At 54.0% G+C, this 25653-nt stretch overlaps 8 protein-coding genes across 8 annotated transcripts; 4 read left to right on the top strand and 4 right to left on the bottom strand.

The window, feature by feature from the left end:
- Positions 1-667: 667 nt before the first annotated feature.
- Positions 668-2025, top strand: LY79DRAFT_506459 (serine/threonine-protein phosphatase PP2A catalytic subunit; the record flags this gene model as incomplete). The annotated part of the gene is made up of 6 exons (XM_060553722.1): positions 668-826; positions 979-1020; positions 1074-1179; positions 1237-1770; positions 1823-1895; positions 1953-2025. 6 exons carry the CDS (start codon positions 668-670, stop codon positions 2023-2025), a joined length of 987 nt encoding a protein of 328 aa, XP_060418993.1.
- Positions 2026-2696: 671 nt separating this feature from the next.
- LY79DRAFT_666057 (uncharacterized protein) lies at positions 2697-4026 on the bottom strand (the record flags this gene model as incomplete). The annotated part of the gene is made up of 4 exons (XM_060563159.1): positions 2697-2777; positions 2818-2921; positions 2965-3916; positions 3997-4026. 4 exons carry the CDS (start codon positions 4024-4026, stop codon positions 2697-2699), a joined length of 1167 nt encoding a protein of 388 aa, XP_060418992.1.
- Positions 4027-10678: 6652 nt separating this feature from the next.
- LY79DRAFT_506336 (SH3 domain-containing protein) lies at positions 10679-12553 on the top strand (the record flags this gene model as incomplete). The annotated part of the gene is made up of 4 exons (XM_060553711.1): positions 10679-10833; positions 10890-10973; positions 11026-11188; positions 11240-12553. The coding sequence occupies 4 exons, from the start codon at positions 10679-10681 to the stop codon at positions 12551-12553; spliced, it is 1716 nt and encodes a 571-aa protein (XP_060418991.1).
- Positions 12554-15198: 2645 nt separating this feature from the next.
- LY79DRAFT_538694 (uncharacterized protein) lies at positions 15199-16050 on the bottom strand. Its single transcript, XM_060556767.1, has one exon. It carries the CDS (start codon positions 15588-15590, stop codon positions 15294-15296), a length of 297 nt encoding a protein of 98 aa, XP_060418990.1. The 5' UTR covers positions 15591-16050; the 3' UTR covers positions 15199-15293.
- A 1-nt stretch (position 16051) lies between these two features.
- Positions 16052-16767, bottom strand: LY79DRAFT_538693 (uncharacterized protein). Its single transcript, XM_060556766.1, has one exon. It carries the CDS (start codon positions 16661-16663, stop codon positions 16142-16144), a length of 522 nt encoding a protein of 173 aa, XP_060418989.1. The 5' UTR covers positions 16664-16767; the 3' UTR covers positions 16052-16141.
- A 439-nt stretch (positions 16768-17206) lies between these two features.
- LY79DRAFT_666055 (uncharacterized protein) lies at positions 17207-21855 on the top strand (the record flags this gene model as incomplete). Its single annotated transcript, XM_060563158.1, has 2 exons — positions 17207-17420; positions 17474-21855. 2 exons carry the CDS (start codon positions 17207-17209, stop codon positions 21853-21855), a joined length of 4596 nt encoding a protein of 1531 aa, XP_060418988.1.
- Positions 21856-22133: 278 nt separating this feature from the next.
- On the top strand, positions 22134-23633 carry LY79DRAFT_538689 (U2 small nuclear ribonucleoprotein A). Its single transcript, XM_060556765.1, has 5 exons — positions 22134-22433; positions 22523-22563; positions 22693-22953; positions 23047-23181; positions 23264-23633. Exons 1-5 carry the CDS (start codon positions 22355-22357, stop codon positions 23501-23503), a joined length of 756 nt encoding a protein of 251 aa, XP_060418987.1. The 5' UTR covers positions 22134-22354; the 3' UTR covers positions 23504-23633.
- On the bottom strand, positions 23634-25216 carry LY79DRAFT_538688 (histone-like transcription factor and archaeal histone). The gene is made up of 5 exons (XM_060556764.1): positions 25069-25216; positions 24689-24815; positions 24547-24632; positions 24396-24486; positions 23634-24237 (listed from the first exon to the last, which is right to left on the bottom strand). Exons 2-5 carry the CDS (start codon positions 24750-24752, stop codon positions 23900-23902), a joined length of 579 nt encoding a protein of 192 aa, XP_060418986.1. The 5' UTR covers positions 24753-24815; positions 25069-25216; the 3' UTR covers positions 23634-23899.
- Between the last annotated feature and the right edge of the window lie 437 nt (positions 25217-25653).

Raw genomic sequence — 25653 nt, 5'->3', positions numbered from 1 at the left:
AGACGAGCTCTTGCCTCAGTGCAGCGTATCGGGTTAAGCGAGTCCAGTCCAGTCGCAGGCCCTGGTTGACATTCAAGGCAATATCTCCTCCAGCCTACCGGTTCCGTTTGGCTTGTGCCGTGCCTACCTAGGTACCTAGCTACGTAGTCCACGGTGCCCCCTCCTCGCTCCTGCCCACCCTAACCTAGTCTAGCTAATGGCTACTGTAACCAGCTGAGCAAAGCAGAGCAGGCAGAACACCGCACCGGCACCACCTTCCACATCGCAAAAATCCCCTGCATGCCCAACATCGACGCCTTTCTGATCCGCGCACACGTAAAGCAACAGTGAACATAATCTCTCCCCATCTCATACACTTGCGAACGCCTCCACCCTCGTGTTTCTATCCTTGCCGCCGGATACTCGATTGCAATTCTCTCTACCATTTGGCCTTGGACAAAGCTCTGACCGCCTTTGACGATTTGCCGCCAGCCCCACGCTAGGATTGGGGTGCTGTGCTAACCTGAATACCGCGACCGGCCGCTGAAAACATAAACGTCATCCTCACCAACCTCGACTACGACGACGACGACAACGCTGCCGTACTTTGCATTCCACCCTCCCGCCATCTGTGACCGGGTGCTCTATCTCCAACCCTGACATTTCAACCCATTAGACGACTTTTAACATGGATACGAACATGGAGGATGTCGGCCGCGTCCCCACCGATCTGCCCTCCGCCCAGAATCTTGAGCCCACCACGATCCCGACCCTAGATGGCTGGATCGAGAGCCTCATGAGTTGCAAGCAACTCGTTGAGGCCGACGTTCAGAGACTCTGCGAGAAGGTCAGTACTCTCCTTTCTGAGTCGTGATGGGGATCGCGATGCGCAGACACCGGCTATCGTCATTGTTGCCAATCGCCTTTATCGCCCCCTCATCTCGAACCACCCCTCTCTCGCGTGATCGCCAGGGATGCTTTTCTAACATCGATCAACAGGCGCGAGAAGTCTTGCAGGACGAGTCCAACGTACAACCAGTCGTATGTTTCCCCGATAGTCGGAAAAGTGATTCGCGCTAACCCCCTTCCTGCAGAAATGCCCGGTGACAGTGTGCGGTGATATCCACGGTCAATTTCACGATCTTATGGAGTTGTTCAAAATTGGCGGTCCCAACCCAGACACCAACTACCTCTTCATGGGTATGTTGTTCCCGCGATAAGCTCGCGCCCTTGTGAATAGATTCTCACTCGTACCAGGTGACTACGTCGACCGAGGCTACTATTCCGTCGAGACTGTGACTCTGCTCGTCGCCCTCAAGATCCGATATCCGCAGCGCATCACCATCCTCCGTGGCAACCACGAGTCCCGCCAGATCACCCAAGTCTATGGCTTTTATGACGAGTGCCTCCGGAAATATGGCAACGCTAACGTGTGGAAGTATTTCACCGATCTCTTCGACTACCTCCCCCTTACTGCCCTCATCGACAATCAGATTTTCTGCTTGCACGGCGGCTTGTCCCCTAGTATCGATACCCTTGACAACATCAGAGCGCTCGACAGAATCCAAGAGGTGCCCCACGAGGGTCCCATGTGTGACCTGCTCTGGTCCGACCCCGATGACCGCTGCGGCTGGGGAATCTCGCCCCGTGGTGCCGGCTACACCTTCGGCCAGGACATCTCTGAGGCGTTCAACCATAACAACGGTCTCACGCTTATTGCACGTGCTCATCAGCTCGTGATGGAGGGCTATAATTGGTCGCAAGACAGAAATGTTGTTACCATCTTCTCTGGTGAGCTCTTCCTGGACCTGGTGATATGCCCAACGATTACTAACGCGAACAGCACCCAACTACTGCTACAGATGCGGTAACCAGGCGGCGATCATGGAAATCGACGAACATCTCAAGTACACGTTGTAAGTGCCCATAAATCCATGCGTTGCTAACAAGAAATGGGTGCTGACCATACCTAGCCTACAATTCGACCCTTGCCCGAGAGCTGGTGAGCCGATGGTCTCGAGACGCACGCCCGATTACTTCCTCTGATACATCTATTCAATACCCTTACCGCCTGCTTCAGAGCATTCTGGATGCTCTCTGTGGACGAGATGCGAAAGATACTGGGGCGGCGCATGCTCAACTTGCATTGGTGCTTGGGAGTCTAATCTTGTCAGATTACTGCCAAAGCCAGGAAAACCAATGTACTCCCAAGAAAGAGAGATTCCGGTTGAGCGTTATGATAGATAGGGACAGAATAGCCCAGGAAGCTCGAGCGCGAGCACGAGCCCCTCCAATCGTCCGAAGACGAGTCCTAGGGTGTTCTGAACTCTTTCCTGTCATCGCGTTAGATACTCATCATAGACCGCCAGCTGCAGAGAGAGTGTCGATGCTAATGGCAAGCTTATGTTCCATTTCCCGTGTTCTAGGTACCTGCAGGGTAACTCGACATTCCAATGCCGTTGCTCAGCAACCCTGTTCCTGTTCATGTCAAATAATCATAAGGCCAGTAGCAGGTTTTTCAATCATTATGTATTCGAGGATCGATCAAATAAGGCCCACCCGCGTTCTATCATCACTTATGGTGATGTCGACGCTTACGACTCCGTTTCTTGTCTATACTCAGCCGTCCATGCGTTGGCCTCCCCCTCGAATTCTTCTCATACACGCGCTGCCGAACAACCTGCCTAGTTACCCTAACGTCCCTTCCCCCGTTGATATCAATATTGATCTCGTTGCTGATCTCTCCGGAGCGACTGCTTCGCAAAGAGCGGGTTCCACCCCCAATGCTGGACAGATAGCTGGCCCGCGAGAAGTAGTCAGTCCTAGGCAGGTAACTACCTCGGGTATGACGAGAAGGAGGAGGAGGAGGATGATGATGATGATGACGACGGTGATGGCGATGATGATGGTGGTGATAGTGATGATGGCGATCCAGGTTACCGCTGGGCGTGAAGTATTCTGTGAGGGACGAGCCGTGTCGCTTACGGTCCTCGTCTTGAACGGTGATTCTCTCGTCAAGACTCGCGCGGAAGGTGAGGCCGCTGACGCGCTTGTAGGCGTGCTGGCCCTTGACGAAGTCACCAGCCTTGCAGGCGCCGTCGGGGATGTGGAAGCGGAGGTCGAATCGCGAGAGGGTGTAGAGCAAGACGACGAGGAGCTCGAGGGCGTAGAGGAAGATGTAGTAGCAGACCTTGTACTGCCACCAGCCGGGAAACCAGACGGGACGGACGGCGTAGTTGGCGGCGCAGATATAGATGGCGCCAATGGCCAGGAGGGTAGCAGCGGTGAGGACAATGACGATTTTGGCAGTGAGGGAGCCGTAGCCAAAAGGCTCGGGACAGCGGAGGCCAGGGTAAAAGGCGGCGAAAAGGGCGATGGGGATGGGGAGCAAGGCGATGATGGCGAAGACAGTGGAGGCAAAGAGCTGGACGAGGTGGCAGTCGTGGAGTTCCTGGGGGACAAGGGTGTAGAAGCCGGCGATGAAGGAGCTGATGGCGCAGATGAGGCAGACGATGAGAAGGAAGCAGCAAAAGTAAAAGAAGTACACGACGGCAGGAATCCAGCCGATGTTGGGGTGGAGGCCACAGAGGAGGCGGTGGGCGAAGATAAGGGTGATGGCGTAGAGGAGGACGATGCCGGCGGAGGCGAAGACGCTCCCCGCAATGTTGAGCCGGACGTTCCACGGCTGGGTAGCCCAGGCGATGCGAAGGGAGAGTGCGATGATGCGCGTCAAGCAGAAGCCGACGAGGACGCTCGAGAAGAGGAACTTGTGGTTGCAGCCGAGGTTGCGGACAAAGATGACCAGGTTAATTCCGGCGGCGGCGAGGAAGAAGATAATCAAGATGATGCACACTGGCACGTCGATGGGGATTGTCGGGATGAGGCCCGGCGCCGCCACCTGAGGTGCGTAAGGGGGGCCATAGTCGTATACTGGTTGCTGAAAAGAGGGGGAAAGGAGGCGGGATGTCAGCTCTCATGAAGGCCAGGGTGGAAGGGGGAGAGAGGGGATCCACGAACTGGGTACCCAATGGGCACAACCGCCGCCATTCTGGCGAGGCGCGATACCGTAGCCGTTCGCAGGGCGACAGAGCTGCGGCCGCGGTGGTGCGAAGGAGCTGCTACAGCTCGAGAAGGTTGTATCTCGACGCTTGGCAGGCAGTGCTCATGCGCCGAAAGAAGAGAAAGACGTCGAGCAACAGGAGCCACCGAGAAGGGAACAGTCGACGCTGCATTCCTGCTCGGCGGTCCTCGTGAACCCGGGGTCTGTAATTCTTATCATCGCGCACGCGAGGCCTTGTTCGTCTCAACTTTTGCTGCTTGTCGCTAGCGTCGGCGAAGGGTGCGCTGGCCTTTGGATGTTCCGGCACGGACTGGAAGGGGGGAGGAAGCGGATGCGAGGTTTCAGTCGGTTTGGTGGCAATGGGGTAGAGAGGTGAGACGAGAGCTCTGAGTGGCCTCTTTCGCCGGACCGTCTGGCTTTGCAGTGTTTCTCGAAGGCAGAACGATGGTGAGTGGTGGACGTTCGTCTCAAGGATGGAATGGCTTTGGAGGAGGAGTCTAGATGACAGCACGTCGCCTCCCCACGTTTCAACGTCTTTTCTTCTCCCTATTGTCCTTATTCATCGACATCTCTGACAAGAGGGTATTCCAGAGTGAAAAAGACACCGCATCCAAGCGTCAGTCTTGGGAGAATCTGCACCTTTGAATGGCGAGACTAGGCTGAGCCATACTTACAGGTATCCATGCTTGCGTTAGTATGCGATCTGCGACATGCAGAATCTCTGGAGGCTTTGGGCTTCGAGACGAAGGCGTCCTGCAAGTCGTACGTCGCGAAACGCCGCCCACCCAGGCGCTGGCATATCGGAGAAGGGGCCTACAAAAGCAAGCGCCCACGTTGTCACCGGTAACAGTCTTGACTTGAGCCATCACACGGCAGGCAGGCTGTGCAGTGGAAACATGTTTCCCCTCGGCCTCGTTTACCCCTTCTGGGACACTTGACGTCGGTAGTCCGCGTTGTCTTGCACGTGCCCTGCTGGTTGCTGGTCCGTTGGAGCAAAAGTCGATGGCCGGGGGGCGCACCCACAGACCCTTGCGGTTGGAAGCAGTCTAGTGCCGGGGTTTCGATGTGCGAAGCTTATCCAAGAGGGGACAGGGTTAGAAGAATCCGTGTCTGAATATTGGATTGGGACATACAACTTAGGATTCATCATGATGTCCCGTGTTGGGCTAGTTGGACGAAGGCGAGTCGGGCTCCTTGAAAACTTGCTTGCTTCCTTGTGAGCTATGGACGCTACCAATGCAGCATCTTGGCAACTCTGGAAAGCCATTGTCTCTTGTGGATTAACTTGACATCAAAAAGTGTATCAACCATCTATTGCGGGAGGGTTGGTAGGCTAGGCATGCGTCTAGGGAATCGTGGTCTCGGATGTAGCATTTGGAGTTCCGTATCAAGACAGAGCTGTGGTGGGTTAACCTGCGCGATCTGACCAGTATCTCGGTAACGTGTGTATCGTAACTTCTAGCTTGTTGAATGGACAACTGTGCCGCAAATCTTATATCGCTCCGAGTTGCCCGAGTTATTCGCAACGCCCTTCGTTTGCGCCTCCTACTCCTGAGTCAGCTGAACAGAGTTGATCATCAGGGTTTCAACGCCGCGCCAGGTCGGACCATCGTGCCTGCTGTTCCAGCAATTGGCATGTGCCACGTCCATGGTTAGCAGAACCGGCGGCAGAAGAATGTGAGCCATAGCAGCAGTTTTTGTCATTTGAAGAGGTTCGCGTCCAGCCCGTTTCGCCGCTAACTTGTGACGTCTTCCCAGTTATAGCTTGGTACAAGACGAACATGAGCGAACTTGAGAGTGGCGGTTCGTATCTAAGCTTTTGCTTTCGACTTTCTTCGCGGCATGTTCCCGACTACGATAATGCCAAACTTGATCAAGTAATAACTCTTAGTCGCCGTCGTTACAGCCCGAGACCAGCCGGGTTCGCTGCCTCACGTGTGCAGTTGTCATCGACGAGGTGCGGAACCCCAGGCTGGCATCGTCAAATCAGAAGTCGTAAGGTCAAGAGCCGGCTGCGCAGCCAAGACTTTACTCCTTACAAATCAGCCATAAATGGGTCGTTGTTGGCTGCTGCGGGGGCGTTTTTGACAATTGCCGGTGAAGGGCATATCAAGATCATGGCGTTGTGGAATAGTCATCGCAACCGCCGGTAACTAAAACAAAAGCTTGTGAAAACAGGAGACCAATCAGACGTCGTCATTGTGCAGTGTGGAATCTCCCCTTGTGACAGATCGGAGGCTGAGTTGGCACATCTTCGACTCGCATGAAATGCTGTTATTAAGTAATAATCATGGGCACATGTGTGCAACTTCTGGGTGGTACCGAATGACAAGTATCCATTTCTTTAGACTACCCGTACCTACCTACTACTATACACACTAGGTACGTATCCCAGGCGGTCCCTCTTGGTCATATTACGGTCGGATAAACATAGAATAAGAATCATGCCTAGTACTCAAACCCACAATGGAAGGTCTCTAGAAAGAAACGCAGTATAATGGAATCTCGCAACTAAATCTCCTACCAGCCACATAAACACCAGCACGTCGGCATAGTCGTAATCCGTTCAGTGTGGCTTTCTCCCGTTGTTTCGAAGCCGTTGCCCCGCAAACAGCAACTACTGATGGCCATTTCTCAAATTCATCTCGAGTTGGACTTTGTTTCCTGCTGATAGCAGGACATGTACACGGTACTCGGGGATGTGATCCAGTTCCTACAGGCAGCGTTGGTGCGTGCTGTATTGTGTGCGGCGAGCAACGGCCTCAAGTCGATCGTCCTTTGTTAATCTTTAGAATACCTACAGCGGGCACAAGGCGTTCGAGGCCACAAACTCACAGCGCCATGGTAGACTCGCCACGTTGGCATGGCTTTCGAAGAAGAAAGGAGTTGCCCGTAGCCCACGCTAGCTAGTCCTTATGTCGACGTCGATGAAGATCGGTTGACGAGGCAAAGGAGTCGCGAACTCCAACAGAGGAGACATGCACGCTCGATGATTTTACCAACCCTACGGCTGAGAATCATGGCGCCGGTGTCTCAACGAACAAAGACGACTCGAGACCGTAGCAAGTCTGATTGGGCATGGTCTCGGGGCGTCAATCGCAGCAGGTCCATCTTGATTCGGGCTGGGTTTCAGTGGTTGTTGTCCCTGACAGCCACCACAACCTTCGGGGAAAGACAAACTTCCAGTACATGTGTAGAATGGCTGACGTGAGTAGCACGTAATGTATCGGACTGCAAGCGACTGGTGACTTCGATGCATCCACATTCCATTACCAACCAGTGTTTATCCAGCCCTCCAGCGCCGTTTGGTTGCTGGAGGCGGGGAGGGGGGTTGGTTGGTGGGTTGAAGTCATTGTATCCGTAACGCCGTCGGGATTATTGACTTGCGGACAGCCTGTTGTTATTGGACGGATCGTCCAAACAGCATGTTCATCCATCACGGGGAAATAGTATAACCTGACACAGCGGCCAGGCCGTGTCCGTGCCATGTAGGATACTTGTACACATATCCGGACTGCGCAGAGCCTGGGCGGGACACATCGCTTCTTACACTTTCGTCTCTTGGATCAGTGATCGATACGATCCCCCTGCTCAGTGCCCGCATGCCATCCCCGCTCCAATCCTGAAGCAGCGTCGAGTCTGTCTCGCCAATCAAAACAGGTCATTGCTGGACATGAGACATGGGGGGGATTTGTGGTAATTTCGCGTATTGCTTCGCTTTGCCGTGTGGCTTGCTCGACCCGAGAGTTTGTTGGGCGCGTTCTTCGTGTTGCTAGGCCAGACCGGTGTGTTTATGTTCGACTGGAGGAGATACATACCTGTAGTTCGACAGCTCGGTTAGGTCATTCTGCTGGATCACGACGATGCCAACCAACTGGGGCCGTGTCTGGTCTCCGCAAGTGCAGTGCGGCTAGTGTTGGTACCTGTGCAAGTTCTGTGACTCGTGAGGAAGGAAGGTCGGAAGCCACACAGCAGCACAACGAACGCATTGCTCCGTGTTGCCGACCGAGCAAAAGCAGGGCACGGAGGGGGCCAATGGTGAGCTGTTCAGCGTTGTCCCTGGCCATTACGTGGACCGTGCATGAGTGGAAGGGGGGAAGGGGGCGAGGACCCCAGAACTCTTAAATGGATCGAGCTGAATGGACGAACGCGCAAATGGACACTTGAGCTTTTACAGCTTGTAGATGTAATTTAGATGCGCGGGTTGTCATCCTTCAAGATGTTTCGAATCTAACGTGAAGGCGGCTAATGATTGCGTATAGCCTGCTCAGTAGGGTCGGAACGGAACAGGGACCATAGCCCGTTGTCTGTCTGGCTGGCAAACGCTGTGACCGCCACCTCTAAGCTGGAGGTCACTCGAAACTTCTGGTGGAAGAGAGTGTTGTTGCAGGCAGAGTGGTGTGCAAAGAAAGCTACAACCACCGGGAGCAATCATTGAAACTGAATGGCAGTGGCACGAGCCGGCGCGAGTGATGGTGAGAGAGCGTCAACGAGGAGACTGCCAGTCTCGGATCAACAGTAAAAGTAAGACTCTATATGTAATACGTCGTCGACGGGCACCTATTCGGCCTTTCCGCCCAGCAAATCCTCCCCTTGTCCTCGCACTGACCACACGGATCTAGAGAGCCCTCAGTCACAGCTCACAATCGCGTCGTGTTCGTCGAATGCAAACGGTACGTAGGTACGGTACGGGCAGAAGTTGGTTGCCGGCGCTACGACGGTTGGATACCAGGCGCCCGGGTTGAGATGAGGAGAATGACCCCGGGCGACCCAGATGCTGTCATGTGTCAACTGCCCTGTTTCTACACATTAAAGTGACGGTTTGTGAAAAAGAGTGTTTCTGGTTATAGGGAGACTGAGGACAGCACCTAGGTAGGCAGCGGTAATGAACGTACCATCATGGCCGGCAAGACGGGGGACGCGTGCTCCACCAATTCTGAACAACGGCCATGCCGCCTTTCCTGTTTCTGATGATTCCGGTGGCCGTTGTTCCTCGTGCGGGCAGGGATATAGGGATGCAGGGGGTTATGCAGGCGGTGCTTCATCAAGTAGGTGCACACTTTATGGGTAAGGTACCTAAGGTACATACCGGTCGTTCCTGACACAGCTTTTTTGAGCAAGTGTGTTCGTGCACTTGCGTAGTGAAAGTGCGCTTACCTGACATAGTTACAAGTAGTGTATATAATAGTAGGTAATCTACACCATCTTCGTACCCGTCTCTGAGCGACTATTGAACCCACCCAGGCAGGCATGGGCCGGGCTGGAGTGGCATGTTCTCCCCCGATGCAGAGCCACTCACAGAGTCCACAGAAGACAGGGTCTCTCTCTTGGCTCGATCCTTCTCATTGGGAAGAAAAGTCGCGCGGATGCGCTACTCGGCTATAATCCCACCTCCTACGGATAGCGCGCAAAAGGCAGGCCCCAGCCTCATTCCAGCGTGTCTTACCGGGGCCAATGCTCTCCCCGGCCCGCGTCCAAAAAGAAGTGCGATCCTTGCCAGAGAAGAAAGGCCACACCACACCTCTTTGTTCCACCTTGCCGCCGCGTCCCTTAGCCAGGTACAGATTCAAGGCCGCCTAGGGCCCTAGATACTACCTACCTGGGTTAAGGTCAAGGTCCAGGTCCAGGGCTATGAGTAAAGACGTGCCTCCATGATAGGCTGTGCCCATGTCCCTCCATTTTTTTCTTCCCTAATTTCCCGCCTTCCTCCCGAACCTGTCACCTCTTGACTCTTCCTCCCCTTTCCCTTTCCCTCCCGTGCCTGAGTGTTACGTGCCTGTCTGTGTGTGGTTGCGAGCGTCGTTCCGCCCCCAAACAACAATAACAACAACCTACTACTCATCATCATCACCATCATCGACTGCTCTCTCTCTCACTCGTTTCCACGAGCGCCCGCCCGCCCCAACCCGTCGGCTTATTCTACTCCTTGAGCCTAACTACATCCCTCTAATTGTATCTCTACCCGAATACCGCCAGTCTTTTCCGCCAACCAAATTCACTTACCCTCGTTTAGTCTTCATCTCGTCCCATCTGCCAAGTTACACCTTCAGCCTCGGAGCCATCTCCATACCGCTGTTGACCTCCTTCCTGCATGCACCGGGCTTGCCCTACGACCAAATTTCTCACTCGGACATATTTGCCAATACGTCAACCGCGACCTTAATCCGAGTGCCCGTGTGCCCGTTCGTCGAGTTCCTTCCTCCCTACCAGCCTGTCGATCGATGCCAATTGTCAGCCCGCCCACCCAAGCCCGCCTCCTCTGCTTTTTGCGTCCGACAACAGCTCCATTGTACAACCTTGCCTCTCCCATCGACCATTTGAACGCCTGGCAGAGCTAGTTTTTTTTTCGTTTGTTTTTTCTTGGTTAAGACTGTTAACTCGTCAAACATCTCTCGGAGCCACCGGCCAGCACTCTTTTACTGTAGCCCTCCCACATCTGCGGCAGACGCCGTCCGAGTTGGCCCGTGAACAAGCCTACCGACTACGAGAGCAGCGAGACCTTGGAAAGACGGTCATGAACTAGGCTCCCTCTTGGTCAACAACTTTTACTCGAGGCCTCCCAAGTTGATGGCCGCCAACCACGCGATGATGGTCTCGCCAACCACCGGAAAAGCAACGCATGCGTCAAGACGACGAACCATGGATCAAACTGCGAGGTCGGCGCTTTTGTCGATGCTATCTGCTTCGGCGCTCGTTTCAGCACAGTCGAGTTGCGTCTCGCTCCAAGGGTCAACCACCTGCCCTGCTTTCCAGTCGGCCTCCATTTCGACAACAGGCTTCGTTGCGGGAATCTTGTAGGCTGGCCGTGATCTCTCTCTCTGCTGTTGTTCGTACTGACCAGCTTCGTCAGCCCCTTTTTGCAGTTTGTCTCCAACAGTGAGACATTCGATAAGCAGATGTTGTCCTATATCGACACAACATACGTGCGGGAGAAGTTAGTCTGAATTGCTCACAGTTGCATTCAGCGTTTGCTCACATTTCATCAGATATCAGACATTACTTGGTTGCAGCAGCGTTAACCTTACCAACCCGGACGAGTTGTATGCCCGGTTCACCACCACGGTCATTTGCAATGCCATCGTTCAAAACTCGATAGATGCATGCAACCTGACTGCATCCAACTCGCGACCAGTCTGCGCAGACACATGTGTAAGTATCGCCATCTCGCTCATGTCAAACCCTTGTTAACGGCTTGGACAGGCCGAATATGCACAGGGCGAGGCATTGCTCACTTCGGACAGCAGCCTCTGTGGTACTCCAGGCAACAATTACATGAGCCAGATCCGAGCGGACTTCACAAACTGTGCCCTCCCCGCCGACTCCCTCTCATCGTCAAACTGCATTCAAGGCATCTCCAATGAACCTGACAACTGCGGCTTCGGCAACAGCACTGTCGGACTCTGCTCCTACTGCTCATCTGGCGGTATTAACTCCACCGACACATGCTGTTACAACTCCGACATTGACCGGCGATGCGCCGGTGTCACGCTGCCTTCCATCTTCCCGACGGTAACATTCTCCCCTCCGACAGCGACCGCGACACCCTCGAGCACGGCAGCCGCGGCGGGAGGTCTCTCTGGCGGTGCTATTGCCGGTATCGTGATTGGTAGCGTTGCTGGCGCTCTGCTGCTCGCCGGACTGATATTTGCGTGCATTCTGCTTGCAAGGAGGAGAAGGCGCGGAAGCCAGAGCGGCAGCATTTTCAACCAACCCTCACCGTCTAGACAAGGGCCGGCTACGGTTAAGATACCGCCGAGCCAAGCTACGGCTGGGTACGAAGTCTTGCCCGGAGGTCGCATCGCTCGTATGTCGGCTTTGGAGAGCGCCTCGGATCCAGCCCTAGCCCCCCCCACTCGCAGCAGTGGTCCTACGGCAACCACCGCCGTTGGAGGAGCAGCAGCCGGTTACATGGCAGGCAGGAGAAGAGGCGATGACCAGTCCTCGTCCGAGTTTGGAGACAGTCCCCAGTCGGACATCAGAGCTGGCGTGCTACGACCTCCTCCAACTAATATCAGGAGGACCGGCTCCTTATCAAGCAACTCGGTTCTCGGAGATCCTCAGTCACCGACGAGCGCTGGAATGTCGTCCCCACAAGGCATGACTAGTCAGCAGTCGGAGCAGCTGCCCTTCTTCAAGGACTACTACTCCCAAGACGATATTCACCCGGGTGATAGGGTCGCCACTCTTTGGGCCTACCAGCCACGCGCACCAGATGAGTTTGCTCTCGAACGAGGCGACATGCTCAAGGTGGTCGGCATTTGGGATGACGGTTGGGCGACGGGCATTTTACTAGACGAGCATGCGAACGAATGGGAAGCTCGACGTCAGGCCCTACGAGACAGTGGCGTATCCAACACGTCTGGCCGACAAGACCCCTCACCGCCTGTCAGCGGCGAGATCAAAGCCTTCCCCCTTGTCTGTGTGTGTCTGCCACAACATTGGAGGAAGACAATTGAGGGCGACGTCTCGACCGAAGGCTCCAGTGCCCATCAAGGTCACCCATCGTTTTCGTGAGATGCAGACAGAGCTTTATGGGCGTATCATACGCCCCTACCTCAAAGGCTGCCTTCTCAGCATTGGCTACGGCGTTCGCACATTGAGCTAGCACTAACTGCGACATACAAAGACGACCAATTCCCTCGAGTGAACCCGATCAGCAACTCCTTTTGAAGCATACATAGCTTCACGAAAAACTATCGGGGCAATTTCCCCCGGGGGTCCTTCTCTGCACATAGACACGAGATAAGCACATTTTCTCGACGACACGCGCTTAATGTCTTTAATCTTAGACGAACAAAAGTTTTCTTCAACGCGGCGTCGCTTCGGATCATGATGACCGCACGGAGGCTTGATGGATCAACTCTGGCACCCGATGCGAGTTGCTTTTGACGAGATCAAGTTACGCGATTCTAATTTATGACGACAACGCACGCACTGTGTCCTCCCCTTTCGATTTGACTATTCCACTTATATACCCAGGGTGTGGTGAAGTGCTGGTGTTTGAAGAGCAAGAGGTCGGGGAGGGCCTCTGCAACCTGACTAATGTTGAGTTGATTCGGCGGACAGGTTGGGCGCCCCTGGTCGTTCTTGGTCCTGCCAGGCTAAAGACCAGATGAGGGGCGAGGACATCAAGAACAGAACAGAGTTCCGGAAGGGGGGGGATAGATTTGGGAACATCCGTAAATATCTTCATTAACGGCCATTACGTCCCGAAACCTATGCTGCTACACTTGGCATTGTCACATTACTCGGGTTCCCTTCAGTATCCTCCTAGGCAACTACTCAATTTACTTAACCTGACCACCATAAAATTCTCTCAATGCAGTTGCTTGCCTTTATCTGATTGCCTTATAATACACAGACTGTGTATGTCAATACTCACGCCGCCAATACTACCCTACTCGGTTTTAGCTACACCCGGAGGATGAAACTCTGGGAGTCACGCACACTTGAACAGCTTAATCCAGCTCTTGTCCCGTCCTCTAAGTGAGTGTCTGGTTCAGCTGATGTAGTATCGGTAGATAAGATGGATCCATTATGATGTTGAGTATCGGGCATGATGCTTGTACCGTGGTTTGCTGGCTGTGTTAGAGTATCTTTGTATATCCATGTGACCTTGAGAGGGACCGCCTCGGACGCGTATTTTAGTGGGTAAAATACAACATGACGCTGAGGTATCACCGGAGCTGCGGCGAGAGAAAAGAGGGCGGGAGGCTTAGTAGTAGAGAGGGGTTTTCGTATTTGGAGACGTTACACATCGAGAATAAAACGGTTGAGCTAATTATCCTATTATGAGGTGCTCTATCTACCTTTCGCCATCGTTTCTAGTGGAGATCATGACCGTGGTGGGATGCACCATTTGTACGAAGCTGCCTGGTGAATAATGAACAATCGATGTGAGGGGGAAGGTCCATTCAATTAGCCATCTTCTACTAGTATACTTACTTTGTTTACATTGTTCAAAAATGGGTGATACAAATCCGCGGTGCACCGTCTTCCTCCTCCCTTATTTTGGCTATTTTAGCTCTCACCCTGTGCAGGGAAAGCGTAGCTGTCGATCCCGGGGTTAAAAAGCCGTGTGGTTTGTCGGGTCCGAGGCAGACACGGAACCGGCTTCGTCGCGGATGCGCATCGAGCTGGCACTCTACCTAGCCCGGGCTCCTGCTCTAACTGGAGTCTTCAACCCCCCACCCACCCCCTGCGGCGGCTTGTGGGTGCAGGGAATCGTTCGAGTTGTGAGCATAACGGTGAAACGAGCCTTCGACCATCCTGATCCTATGCTTTGCTTGTACTGTGTTGTACCCCTTGTAAGGGATCAAAGGGCGTCTATTGCCGAGAAGGTGGGGGGACCTCTCTCTCGGAATCGCCTAGGGTTTTGTAGTCATTCTCCTCAATCCCTAGAATATCCCATCTTCCGAGAACCATGACCTCCACTTGCCGATGACACGTGCTTCCATCGGTGCTGTGAATCGACTAAACCATCGCAGGGCTAGTTCATGTTGCGACCCCCACATGCTCTGACAGACGATCTGATGACCTTCACCTCATCAGGCTAGTTTCATTTATCCTCTCTGCGATTTGACCCCGATGGGTGAGGACGCTGAGGCTACGGATCGGTTTCCGTCCCACGTCCTGTCGCTCTTTCTGATCTACGTCAGCTGCGCCGCAACGAACGTGGGACGGGAAATCGAGATTGCGAAGAGATATATGGACCCTCGGAAGATCGCGCTGCTGCAAACAACTAATCAGATTTGCCGGCACATGGGGACGAAGACCTGAGGCCGGCTGCTTCTAGATGCCACAATCTCGTATGCTAGGTTGATGGGAAAACGGTTCTTAAGGGGCCTTCACGCTAGCTGCCGATAGAGGCCTGCCTCATGGGAACGTATTACCCCGCCACGACAACCGGGACGGTGTGTTGATGTCTACTACACCACTCTCTGAGCTCGATGAGACTCAGTGCCATTTCAGCGCAGACATTGGCCAGTACACTCTATTTTGGGTGAATCTCTTCTTCCATTCCCCTTCCGAACGTGGCAACCAGTCCAAAGTTGTTTCGTACGTCGTTTGGTGATATATACGGGTCGAACGAAACAAAGGTTCGGTCGCTGTCATGGCGGACCGAAGGCGACCCGGCCGAACTTGGAGAGTATGGGCCTGGTCCTGGAATTATTAATACTTCATGTTTCTTTCGCGGAAGAAATTAACCTGAAAGACAACAACGTTGCGAGAATCTCGTCTTTGCGCGTAGGCGTCATTTCTTCCCCTTCATCACGCCGACTATGCCCGCGTAGTGGATGAGCAGGCATTCAAGAGTTGCCCACCCCGCGCCCTCGAAACCTCGTGGCGCCGGCCACCATCTCACCATCGTGAACAAGAATGCATAGTAGATGGAAGTAAAACTCCTCATGAACAGCCTTCTGGGGAAGACAGTGGCGCTCGGCGGCGCTGAGAGCGAGGCAAGTGTGTTCCAAACAATCGGGCTTGTCGGAGCGATCTTTGAGGATACGCGCCAGCGACCAACGCATGACATGACGCGTAGCGCCATCATTCACAGCGAGCTCGTTCTTCTTGAGGCGCACTTGAATCCATTCGTGAACCAACGGGCGTAGTGTGACAACATGGTGCCGTTCAAATAGACGAGCGTAAGGGACCTCAGGAGTCCGAGCGTTTCCTGCAGCGTGGTGGTGTTTTGCAAGAACTGTAATACGTCCACTTCGGTATTGGACGACGCGCTCTCGGTTCGGCTGAGGGGAACTCCATAGTTCACGAAGAACCCGGAAACCATAAGCATCTCCGCAACACGGGAGTTATTGGCTTAGACCTTGACAAACGACACCTCCCAGGTCGACATGATGGCATGGTTGTGGCTGGAGAAGGCCCATATGTAGCCAAATAGCTTGGAGGGGTCAAAGGAACCTTGCCAGAGTTTAATGTACTGGTTGATCATCACTCATGGATACACACGCAAGTACAATGATGTCAATGTCACGGCCAGGGCCCAGGGGGAGGGGTTCCTGAGTCTCCCCACGAGCGCATTCACGGCGTCTTGGCTCCGCATCGAATCACCGAGTGTTATCGAAGCGTCGATGTTGAAGAGGTTTACCGCTTCTTGCCAGTACTATTACGAACGAACCGGCCTTCTCCCACAGTACGGCCAAAGTCACACCGAATCACGCTATCGTCGTTTCTTCCTAGCTTCGAAACGACGACATCGCCCAGCTTGACGTCCTGCTTGGCACTTGGCCAGCCTCCGCCGATTCCCATCATCAATCCAAACCATATTGCTGGGAACGTGGAGCGCACCTGGTTTGCGATCGTCGCGGCGACGTTATTTCCCATGTGGCCCCAGCGTATAGATTTATCCTCGTCGGAATTTCGAGGGAGAGGCGGATGTACACGATCCAGCATAGCCTTGACTGCCGTCATGATAAGAAGCCAGAGTAAACTTTTGACAGGATATTTTCCCCGGACGTCAAGAGCGCACGGAATGGCCTCATACACCAGGACTTGCCGGCGAGTCAAACAGGTTTCCTCCACAGGCGTTATGAGACGGAAAAGAGGATGAACCCAAGAGGCATGGCCGGAAGAACAATGATGGTGGCTGTTACCATTGGGAGTCATACAACGAAGTAAACTTTATGCCATCTTTTTTTCACAAACAAAGACTGCATTGCCGCTCTTTTGGTACAGATATTTTGCAAGACAATGGACCAACTTCTACTAGGATGAGACTGCCTCTGAAGCCAATCATATTTGCATTTAACAAGGATAAAAGCACAGGCCAAGCCCCGCCGTTGTGGTCCCCCGCAGTGCTCTTCCCTGTCGGAGGTTGGCACAGCGGGACGCCGATGCACCCACTGTTCGCTTATGTAGCTGCTGCGTACCTTGCTCTAACCTTGGTGATGGTGACCTAATCGAAACCCGTGATCGTACCTAAGCATCTCTACTAGGAAGCTTCAACTACATACCTACCTACCTACTTACCTACCTGCGTTTGAGACATATTTGCGTTCTGCTGCCGCGCACAAGCTCGCCTTGGGAGTATATTCTAGTCAGATGACTGCTTCCGTTGACCTGGTACCTCCAACATGATAGCTTCCTATCGCGCCGACCAAGTAATCGCATAGGTTTCTCAGCTACCGGACCGAGTTATCGCTGCCCGCCATGGGTCAAGGCTTTTCGCTGGCGACGCCCTCTGCGGGCTCTGCGGGCATCGACATACCTGAGCTGTCTGATCTTGTGTATGAGAAGAGCATCGGCAATGCGCGCTTCATGAAGAGCATCCGCGCGAGGCATCACGATGGCGTCGCTCTGGTCAAGGTGCTGGTCAAGCCGTACACCCCGATGCCGCTGGAGAAGTACAAGCGCGACATAGAGAGTGAGCTTCTACAGGAATTCTGGAATGATGCACCCCTGACTGATATTCTCCAGAGCAACGCAGCGCCTTGGCCGACGTACCCAATGCACTGGGCTACCACCGCATCGTCGAAACCGAAACGAACGGGTACCTCGTCCGACAATTTCTCTACAACTCCCTCTACGATCGAATGAGCACTCGACCGTTTCTGGAGGATATCGAGAAGAAATGGCTGGCCTTCCAGCTGCTGTGTGCCTTGCGCGACTGCCATGCTCGAGACATCTACCACGGCGACATCAAGACGGAAAACACGTTAGTCACGTCTTGGAACTGGCTGTATCTTTCCGACTTCTCGGCCCCCTTCAAGCCGATAATGCTCCCGGACGATAACCCGGGTGACTTCTCATACTATTTTGACACGTCTGGCCGCCGGACGTGCTACGTGGCCCCCGAACGCTTCGTTGCAGCCGATGAGGTTAACAGCAAGGACGCCAAGCTCACGTGGGCCATGGACGTCTTCAGCGCTGGCTGCGTCATTGCCGAGATGTTCCTGGAGTCTCCCATTTTCACACTCAGCCAGCTGTACAAGTACCGTAAGGGTGAGTATGACCCTGTCATCTCGCAAATCAGCCGCATCCCGGATAAGGACCTGCGCGACATGATATCGCACATGATCCAGCTCGACCCGGAGCGCCGGTATTCTGCAGAGCAGTACCTAGACTTTTGGAAGAAGAAGGTATTCCCAGAGTACTTTTATAACTTTCTTCACCAGTACATGGAGTTGATTACGGATCCTTCCTCTGGGAACAGTCCTATCTCGGGTGCGACGAGGAACTTGGGGGAAGCGGATGATCGTATCGATCGCGTTTTCCTCGACTTTGACAAGATCTCCTACTTTCTTGGTTACCAGAACGACAAGAGCCCAAGCCAGGTCGAGCCTTTGGCTGGAAAGCTTGGATTGGGCCATTTTCCTGTCCGCCTGAATATACCGAATCACGACCAATACATTACCGGGACATCTGAACCGCCTGAAGATGACGGGACTCTTATCTTCTTGACGCTGGTTGTCTCTTCCCTCCGCAACACTGCGAGGGCGGCGCCGAAGATCAGAGCCTGCGACGTTCTGCTTGCCTTTTCCGAGAGAATCACGGACGAGGCAAAGCTGGATCGAGTGCTGCCCTACCTTATGACGCTTCTTAACGACAAGTCTGATTTGGTGGTAATTGCAGCATTGCGTTCGATCGCTCAGCTGCTCCATCTGGTACGAGTGGTATCTCCTGTCAACTCGCATATATTCGTTGAGTATATCCTACCTCGCTTTCAAAGCGCCTTGATCGCGCCAAGTAGGCCACAAAGCTCGTTGGTGCGAGCAACCTACGCATCTTGTCTCGGGAGCCTCGCAACCACAGCTGCTCGGTATCTAGAGCTGGCGGCAACCCTGAAAGCCGATGGCACTTTGACTGTGGCTGACCCCGAGCTTGAGCCGGGGATCGAGGCCGAGGCCGCCTTTGATGGAATTTTTGATGATGCCCAGCGGGAACTTTACGAGATGTTTGAGCTGCACACGAAAGCACTCGTGGAAGACCCAGAGGTCTGTGTCCGGCGAGCGTTTCTAACATCTGTGCCTGACCTTTGCTTGTTCTTTGGCCCAGCAGAGGCTAACGACATCCTCCTGACCCATCTCAACACCTACTTGAACGACCGGGACTGGATGCTGAAGTGTGCCTTTTTTGAGACCATCGTCAGCATTGCCAGTGTGGTGGGAAGCGTCAGTCTCGAGGAGTTCATACTGCCGCTCATGATTCAAGCACTCACCGATCCCGAAGAGTTCGTGGTACAGGCTGCTCTCCACTCCTTAGCACAGCTGGCACGGCTGGGACTCCTCTCAAAACCCAAGATCTGGGAGCTCATAGATGTCGGCGCAAGATTTACGATGCATCCAAACCAATGGATCCGGGAATCAGCAACAGAGTTCCTTTCCGAGACGACTCGCTTTTTATCTCCGGCTGACGTTAGGTGCATCGTGTATCCCTTGGTCAAGCAATACCTAAAGACAGGCATGGTGCCTAACTTCTCGGAGCTCAGCTTGCTGGATGCTCTGAAGCGGCCATTATCAAGGGCTGTCTTTGATCAGGCCGTGGTTTGGGCACTCAAGACCGACAAGGGTGTATTTTGGAAAATGTCACAGCAGCTTCGTTCCTTCTCTTTTGGGTCGCTTCCGAAGACTATAACCAGCCGGTCGTCTAAGGACACACTGAGCAAAATCAATCGGAACGATGAGGATGAGCTATGGCTCGGACGGCTGCGGAATCTTGGACTGGGGCCCGATGATGAGTTCAAGCTCCTCGTCCTGCGGGAATTTATATGGCGTGTCAGCACAATGAAGTCGCGGGATGTCAAGGACAATGAACCGGCTAAGCTTAACGAGGTGATATCCCTAAAGAGCCTTGGTATTACTCCACAGACGGTCTTCTTCGATGACGAAGAACCACTACAGCAGTCGACGTTCTCCTCGGACACGGCACAGAAGAGTCCCTACACGATTGCGGATGCTCTCCTGGATGCGTCTATGACTATCGACGACTCAACAGGAAGGAGACGGTTTGCGGCGCTAAACAGTCTACGCACCCGTGTTGTAGAGGACAGAGGTCCTTCTTCGCGCGACGCTTCGAGAGCCAGATCGATCGACCCCCCGAGAAGAGTATCAACCGGACAGGGCAAGCTGACGGTCGGGAGCCCAACCGATGATGGCGGCTCGGTTCACGATCAACCATACTCATCTCGCAGGGCGATCCGCCACCAGACGAGCGCCCTCAGCCTTCTAGATCGAAAGGACAGTAACAAGAGCGTGCCAGAAACCGGGATGTCCGGCACCAATGCATTCGGTCAAGTCGAGGGCCCCTTTGCCCAGGCCCCGCTTGCTCGACCAAACGCACAGGATCGTCGAATCAGCACTGCAAGCACTATAACAAAGCTAAAGCCCAACCACTCCTACGAAGGCACGGATCCCAGCATTCTCAAGATGCTCGACTCAATGTACCAGGATAACTACCCGCACGACATTGTCGAGTTCGGACCGATGGTTACCCCCATTACTCGCCGCAGGACGAACCGTTCTGTAGGCCAGCCGGGTGACGAGCCATGGCGCCCACAAGGGCGGATGGTTGCCACGTTTGCTGAACACACCGGCGCCATCAACCGTCTGGTGGTATCGCCAGACCACGTCTTCTTCATCACAGGAGGCGATGATGGAACTGTCAAGGTCTGGGATAGTGCCCGGCTCGAGAAGAACATTACGCATCGATCAAGACAGACCCACAAACATGCCGATGGAGCTAGAGTGCTTGCACTGTGCTTCATCGAGAACACGCACTGCTTCATCAGTTGCGCAAGTGATGGGAGCGTCCACATTGTCAAAGTGGAAACTGTCTCAGCGAGCGGCACCTTGCGGTATGGGAAACTGCGTCTTCTCCGGGAGTACCAGTTGCCAGAAGATGAGTATGCAGTGTGGTGCGAACACTTCAAGATTGACTCGACGTCAGTCATGTTGCTCGCAACAAACCGATCCCGAATCTTGGGCATCGACCTCCGCACCATGTCTCTACTGTACACGCTAGAGAACCCCGTTCATCACGGGACACCCACGTGCTTCTCTGTGGACCGTAAGAGGAACTGGCTATGCGTCGGTACAACACATGGAGTCCTCGACCTGTGGGACCTGAGATTCCGCATGAGGCTCAAGGGTTGGGGTGTTCCCGGTAAGAGCTCGATCTACAGGCTCTGTATCCATCCCAGTAAGGGACGAGGCAAGTGGGTATGTGTGGCCGGCGGAACAGGACAGGGTGAGGTCACAGTATGGGACCTTGAGCGTACAATCTGCAGGGAGATATACCGCGTTGGAGGCAACAAGGAGGGCCCTAAGGGCTACGAGCCCTGGGACGTGGACGAGGACAAACCGGAGGGTATGCTTGGCCGGTTCGCTACCAATATTGAGCCGAGCGGTACCGGGAACACGGATCGTGGTGTTCGTGCCATGATGGCGGGCACTGGCGCCTCCGAGGATTCGCGCGACGTACGGCACGCTTTCATCATCACGGGCGGGTCGGACAAGAAGCTTCGTTTCTGGGACTTATCCCGAATCGAGAGTTCGATCGTCTATAGTGGACTGCTTGGGGACGATCCGAAACCAACCTTTACGGCATCCCACCCGACGACGACGATGACGCTCAATACGGAAAGGATTCCCAGGCAAGCGCCAACGGCGCCAAACGCTGCCGTGGGCGGAAAGGGCGTCACAGGCAGCGGCAGGCCGCCACGGTCTACGGTCATCTCGCTTCAGCAGCAGCAGCTTCTGCGATCTCACCTAGACTCCATCATGGATGTTGCGTTGCTGGAGCTGCCGTATAGCATGACGCTCTCCGTGGACCGGTCCGGAGTGGTGTTTGTGTTTTCATAGGGGTTGAGCAGAATGGCGTTGGGTCAGGAGTTTCGGCAAACATAGATACCTAGCGAATACAAATATACATAACCAACATGGTAAAACAGCTATCGTTTTGGCGCATTCGCAAAGTGATAATTCGATGTGAGAGGGTGTTATTTTAGGACGGTGTGCGCGGGCCAAATATTGTAGGAAGGATACTACGAGGCGATCCGTATGTAAGATCGCAGGCACTGTGCTGAACCGCGGGGATGATAGCTCTTATCGGGCGGGAAATTTTATGACGCCGCTGCCTTGTCAACCGCCAGCTTTTCAGCCTTGTCGAGAAGTCCACTACAAACCCACGCGACTATAAGACGCGACGAAGAACTGCCATTGAGCTGACGAAATCCTCCACGACACACTACGGATCGCGAATCAACCACGCGACAGGTCTACTTACGAACAAGCCCCATCCCCCCCGAGGTAACCCCCAGCACACTACCACCGCCTAAAGCATCAGCAGCCGACTACCAAGATGAGGCTCACGGCGGAGCTCATCAAGGGCTCGCTGTCCTACCTGAATCCGCTCAAGGAGCGGGAGCTTGACCTCCGAGGTGCGTTCCTGTGAAAAGGACAGATACTACACTTTTTTGGGAGAGCAGAATTGATAGCAAGGGCCGTTTGCGCCGACCGGAAACAATAGGACATCGAATCCCGGCGATCGAGAACCTGGGTGTTGCAGGCGTGAGTCCATCCCCTCTCCTTTCCTCCTCGGCTCTTATCTTTTGGTCGCGATACCGTCTGCAAATCTCTGGAAATGGGAAGGGGCAGAAGAGGTGGAATAAGTCGCTGACGTGCCCGAACCAAAAACAGCCCCATGACTCCATCGATTTCACCGACAATGACATCCAGGTGCTGGGCAACTTCCCGCTGTCGCCACGCCTGCAGACGCTTCTGCTGGCGCACAACCGCGTATCGAGCATACAGCCTGCGCTGCCGAACGCGATTCCGAACCTGACGCAGCTCGTACTTGCGTCGAACCAGTTGGCCGAGCTCGCAGATTTGGATGTGCTGGCGGGCTTCAAGCGGTTGACGCACCTGGTGTTGGCGGATAACCCCGTAACCAAGAAGGAGGTGCGTTTTTAGTCCCCATCATACACCTCGCCTTTTTCTTGTTGGATTCTGGTTACTGGGGGTTGTTGTGCTGATAAGAGATGCTATGTGCAGAACTACCGGTATTGGGTCGTCTGGCGCTGTCCCTCGGTGCGGTTCCTGGATTACCAAAAGGTCAAGGAAGCGGAGCGGGAGAAGGCGAGGGAGCTGTTCGGCACGGCGGAGGAGCCCACGGCCGAAGCGTCCAAGGTATGACCATCCAACTCTGATTCCAGACAGTCTTCTACGGCCGTCAAAAGTTGGGAATGCTAACCGGTAAACTTACTCCTAGATCATGGGCATCAAGTCTAAGAAGCTCGACCTCGCCGCCTCAAACGGCGCAGCCGGCGGTGGTGGGGCCACCTCCAAGCTCTCGCGTATCAAACTTACGGACAAGGAGAAGGAGCGACTGAAGGAGATGATCAAGAAGGCCGACAGCCTACAGGAAATTATCCGGCTGGAGAAGATGCTGACGGAGGGCACGATCCCGGCGGGTGTGCATCTGGACGGGGACGCCACCATGGAGGACTGAGCGAGAAGCATATAATGTCAGACGTCATATTTGACGCCGGCAGGAGGGGGCGAGGGTGGCATGTGTTCGTATCATGGACTGGCGTTTTTCTGTTCAATCACGACAAAAAAGTGTTCCGTTATTTTAAAGACGTTCTTATTGATGGGCATCTGGGGAAACCCAAGAAAAGGCCTGTTCATCATACAATTCCTCAATGGTGCTTTTCTCTTACAAACAAACTCCTGGTGTTTTGGTATGTACGTTGGTGAAGTATGTATTCGGCATGCAACAACCACCCCTTTTTTCTTTCGTCTCCTTTTTCTTCTTCGCACAACGACAGCCTCATTGAAAGCCGACTCATGAAAGTGGGTTCATATACGATTCTGAGGGAAGACCGAGGGCGGCCCGGCGAGGGCCTTAGCCCGTCATGTCGACGTCCTCGTCCTCGTCGGCGGCGGCGGTTGCAGCGGCAGCTTGGCGGGACTCGACTTCGAGCTGCGCGCTTGGGTCATCCGAGTGAAGTGCTGCCGTAAGGGGGTCGGCGGTGACGGCAGCGGCAGCACGAGCGGAGGAGCCGTTGACGCCGTTGACGGCGCTGGTTTTGAGGGTGGACTGACGCTTCTTGGGCTCCTGGTCGGCTTTCCTGGGCTGGGCGCGGGCGGCGGCGGCTTGGTCCTTGATCTGCTTATAGGGAACGGTCTTGGGGATGATGTCTTCGAGAAACTCAAGGTTGTCATGGTGGTTCACGGCGGTTGCTGGCCCGCTTCCGTTAGCCTGGTCTCTGCTCCCTGCCCGTAGATGAAGTTTGGGCGAGAGGCGGGAGGGGGATGAGGGGAAGGGAACTATTAGACAGATGATGAGGGTAAAAGGGCGTAAGGGTTGATCCGAACACGGTGACGCAAGGAAAGCTTACCCAGGTCCTTGTACTGGACGTTGCGGCGGGGTTTGCGTTCGGCCTTGGCCATGTTGTGGCCCTCAGCGGCGAGGTGTTGAATAAACATTTCCTAGGCGTGTCAACAAAAGATCCGAAAACGGGATGGCCTTTGAGAGCGGGCTGGGCTTACTGTCGCTAGAGTGATCACAAAGGCTGCGTTGTTTGAGCAGATACCGATGTCGGGGTCTGTGCCGATTATCTTCTTCACACGGGCCACTATCAAAGAGTTAGGACTGAAGCCCAGGGGGTCTTGATGAAAATAGTGGACATACATGGCAGAGCTGGTTGGCCTGTTGCCTCCTTACGGGGAGGTATCGCATTATTGTTGGGAGGCATTGTGAATGGTTAGGGGATGAGGGGATGAATGTCCAGAAGTCTGGTGAGAATCGGGATAGGAGTCTGAAGGAGAGTTAGTAAGTGCCGTTGATGAAGGCTGAGATAAGGCTGTGTGTCTGAATAGGAGCGGTCAAAGGACAAATGAAGCAGAGTGAAGTCCTTCGTCCGTGGCGGCTATAGTAGGTGTAAAGCACATTTAAAGTTGTCTGGAGGTCGATCCCCTTGTCAATCTGCTCCTGGACTCCAAGCATATAAGTGATTTTTATGGGCAGAGAATTGGCGCAGTTTTTCACCGTTCAGGCGACAGACCAAATACCTTTGTTCTTCATCCACTTGGACGCAACCTTGAGCTGCAAAAATAGCACGGAGTTGAGATAAAACGAAAGCTGCCCACCTGCTTGGGACTTAGTATATGTGCCAACCAAGGAGGGTAAGGCAACAACGATTTGATGCCGCGAGTATCTTCGTCTCTGAGACCCTCTACGTAAATGATCGTCTCGCAGTGTAATGGAAAATGTTTTGTAATCCGAATACCGTCGCTATGCCGCTGGTGTTGGTCGTGATGTGAGGTGTCTTCCGGTGGGTAGTCGTTGAGGAGAGTGTCACTTCGGATACAAGTCGCGCCAAAAAGGCCAGTGAGACGCGACCACTAAAAACGCGCCGGCCTTGCTGCAGCAGCCGCAATTCGTAAAGTGCAAGCTTAAGTACCACCAATTGCAGGGAAGCCCCCAGACACCCCGAAGGCGCTCGCGGCGTCCCCATTAATTAGCTGGGAACCATGATTGTCCTCGTAATCCTTGCTCCTCCCGGGTTAGCCTCGTCCGCAGCTTGAGGCCAACATCACAAACCTCTCATTGATCAGCGAGCAAAGATTGCAACATACAGCTCAAATTCATCGAGG

This window comes from Colletotrichum navitas (genome assembly GCF_030913465.1).
Source record: "Colletotrichum navitas strain CBS 125086 chromosome Unknown LY79scaffold_5, whole genome shotgun sequence".
Classification (NCBI taxonomy): domain Eukaryota; kingdom Fungi; phylum Ascomycota; class Sordariomycetes; order Glomerellales; family Glomerellaceae; genus Colletotrichum; species Colletotrichum navitas.
The sequence above is the reverse complement of the archived record's forward strand: the minus strand, read 5'-3'. Positions and strand labels throughout refer to the sequence as shown.

Excerpts from the sequence above, each read along its gene's own strand:
- LY79DRAFT_538689 (XM_060556765.1), top strand. The coding sequence starts at position 22,355 with ATGAGGCTCACGGCGGAGCTCATCAAGGGCTCGCTGTCCTACCTGAAT. Across the intron at positions 22,434-22,522 it reads GCGGGAGCTTGACCTCCGAG|GACATCGAATCCCGGCGATC; the intron begins GTGCGTTCCTGT and ends CGGAAACAATAG. Across the intron at positions 22,564-22,692 it reads AGAACCTGGGTGTTGCAGGC|CCCCATGACTCCATCGATTT; the intron begins GTGAGTCCATCC and ends AACCAAAAACAG.
- LY79DRAFT_538694 (XM_060556767.1), bottom strand. The coding sequence starts at position 15,590 with ATGATGGCGCTACGCGTCATGTCATGCGTTGGTCGCTGGCGCGTATCC.
- LY79DRAFT_538688 (XM_060556764.1), bottom strand. The coding sequence starts at position 24,752 with ATGCCTCCCAACAATAATGCGATACCTCCCCGTAAGGAGGCAACAGGC. Across the intron at positions 24,487-24,546 it reads TTGTGATCACTCTAGCGACA|GAAATGTTTATTCAACACCT; the intron begins GTAAGCCCAGCC and ends TGACACGCCTAG. Across the intron at positions 24,238-24,395 it reads CGTCCAGTACAAGGACCTGG|CAACCGCCGTGAACCACCAT; the intron begins GTAAGCTTTCCT and ends GAAGCGGGCCAG.
- LY79DRAFT_538693 (XM_060556766.1), bottom strand. The coding sequence starts at position 16,663 with ATGACTCCCAATGGTAACAGCCACCATCATTGTTCTTCCGGCCATGCC.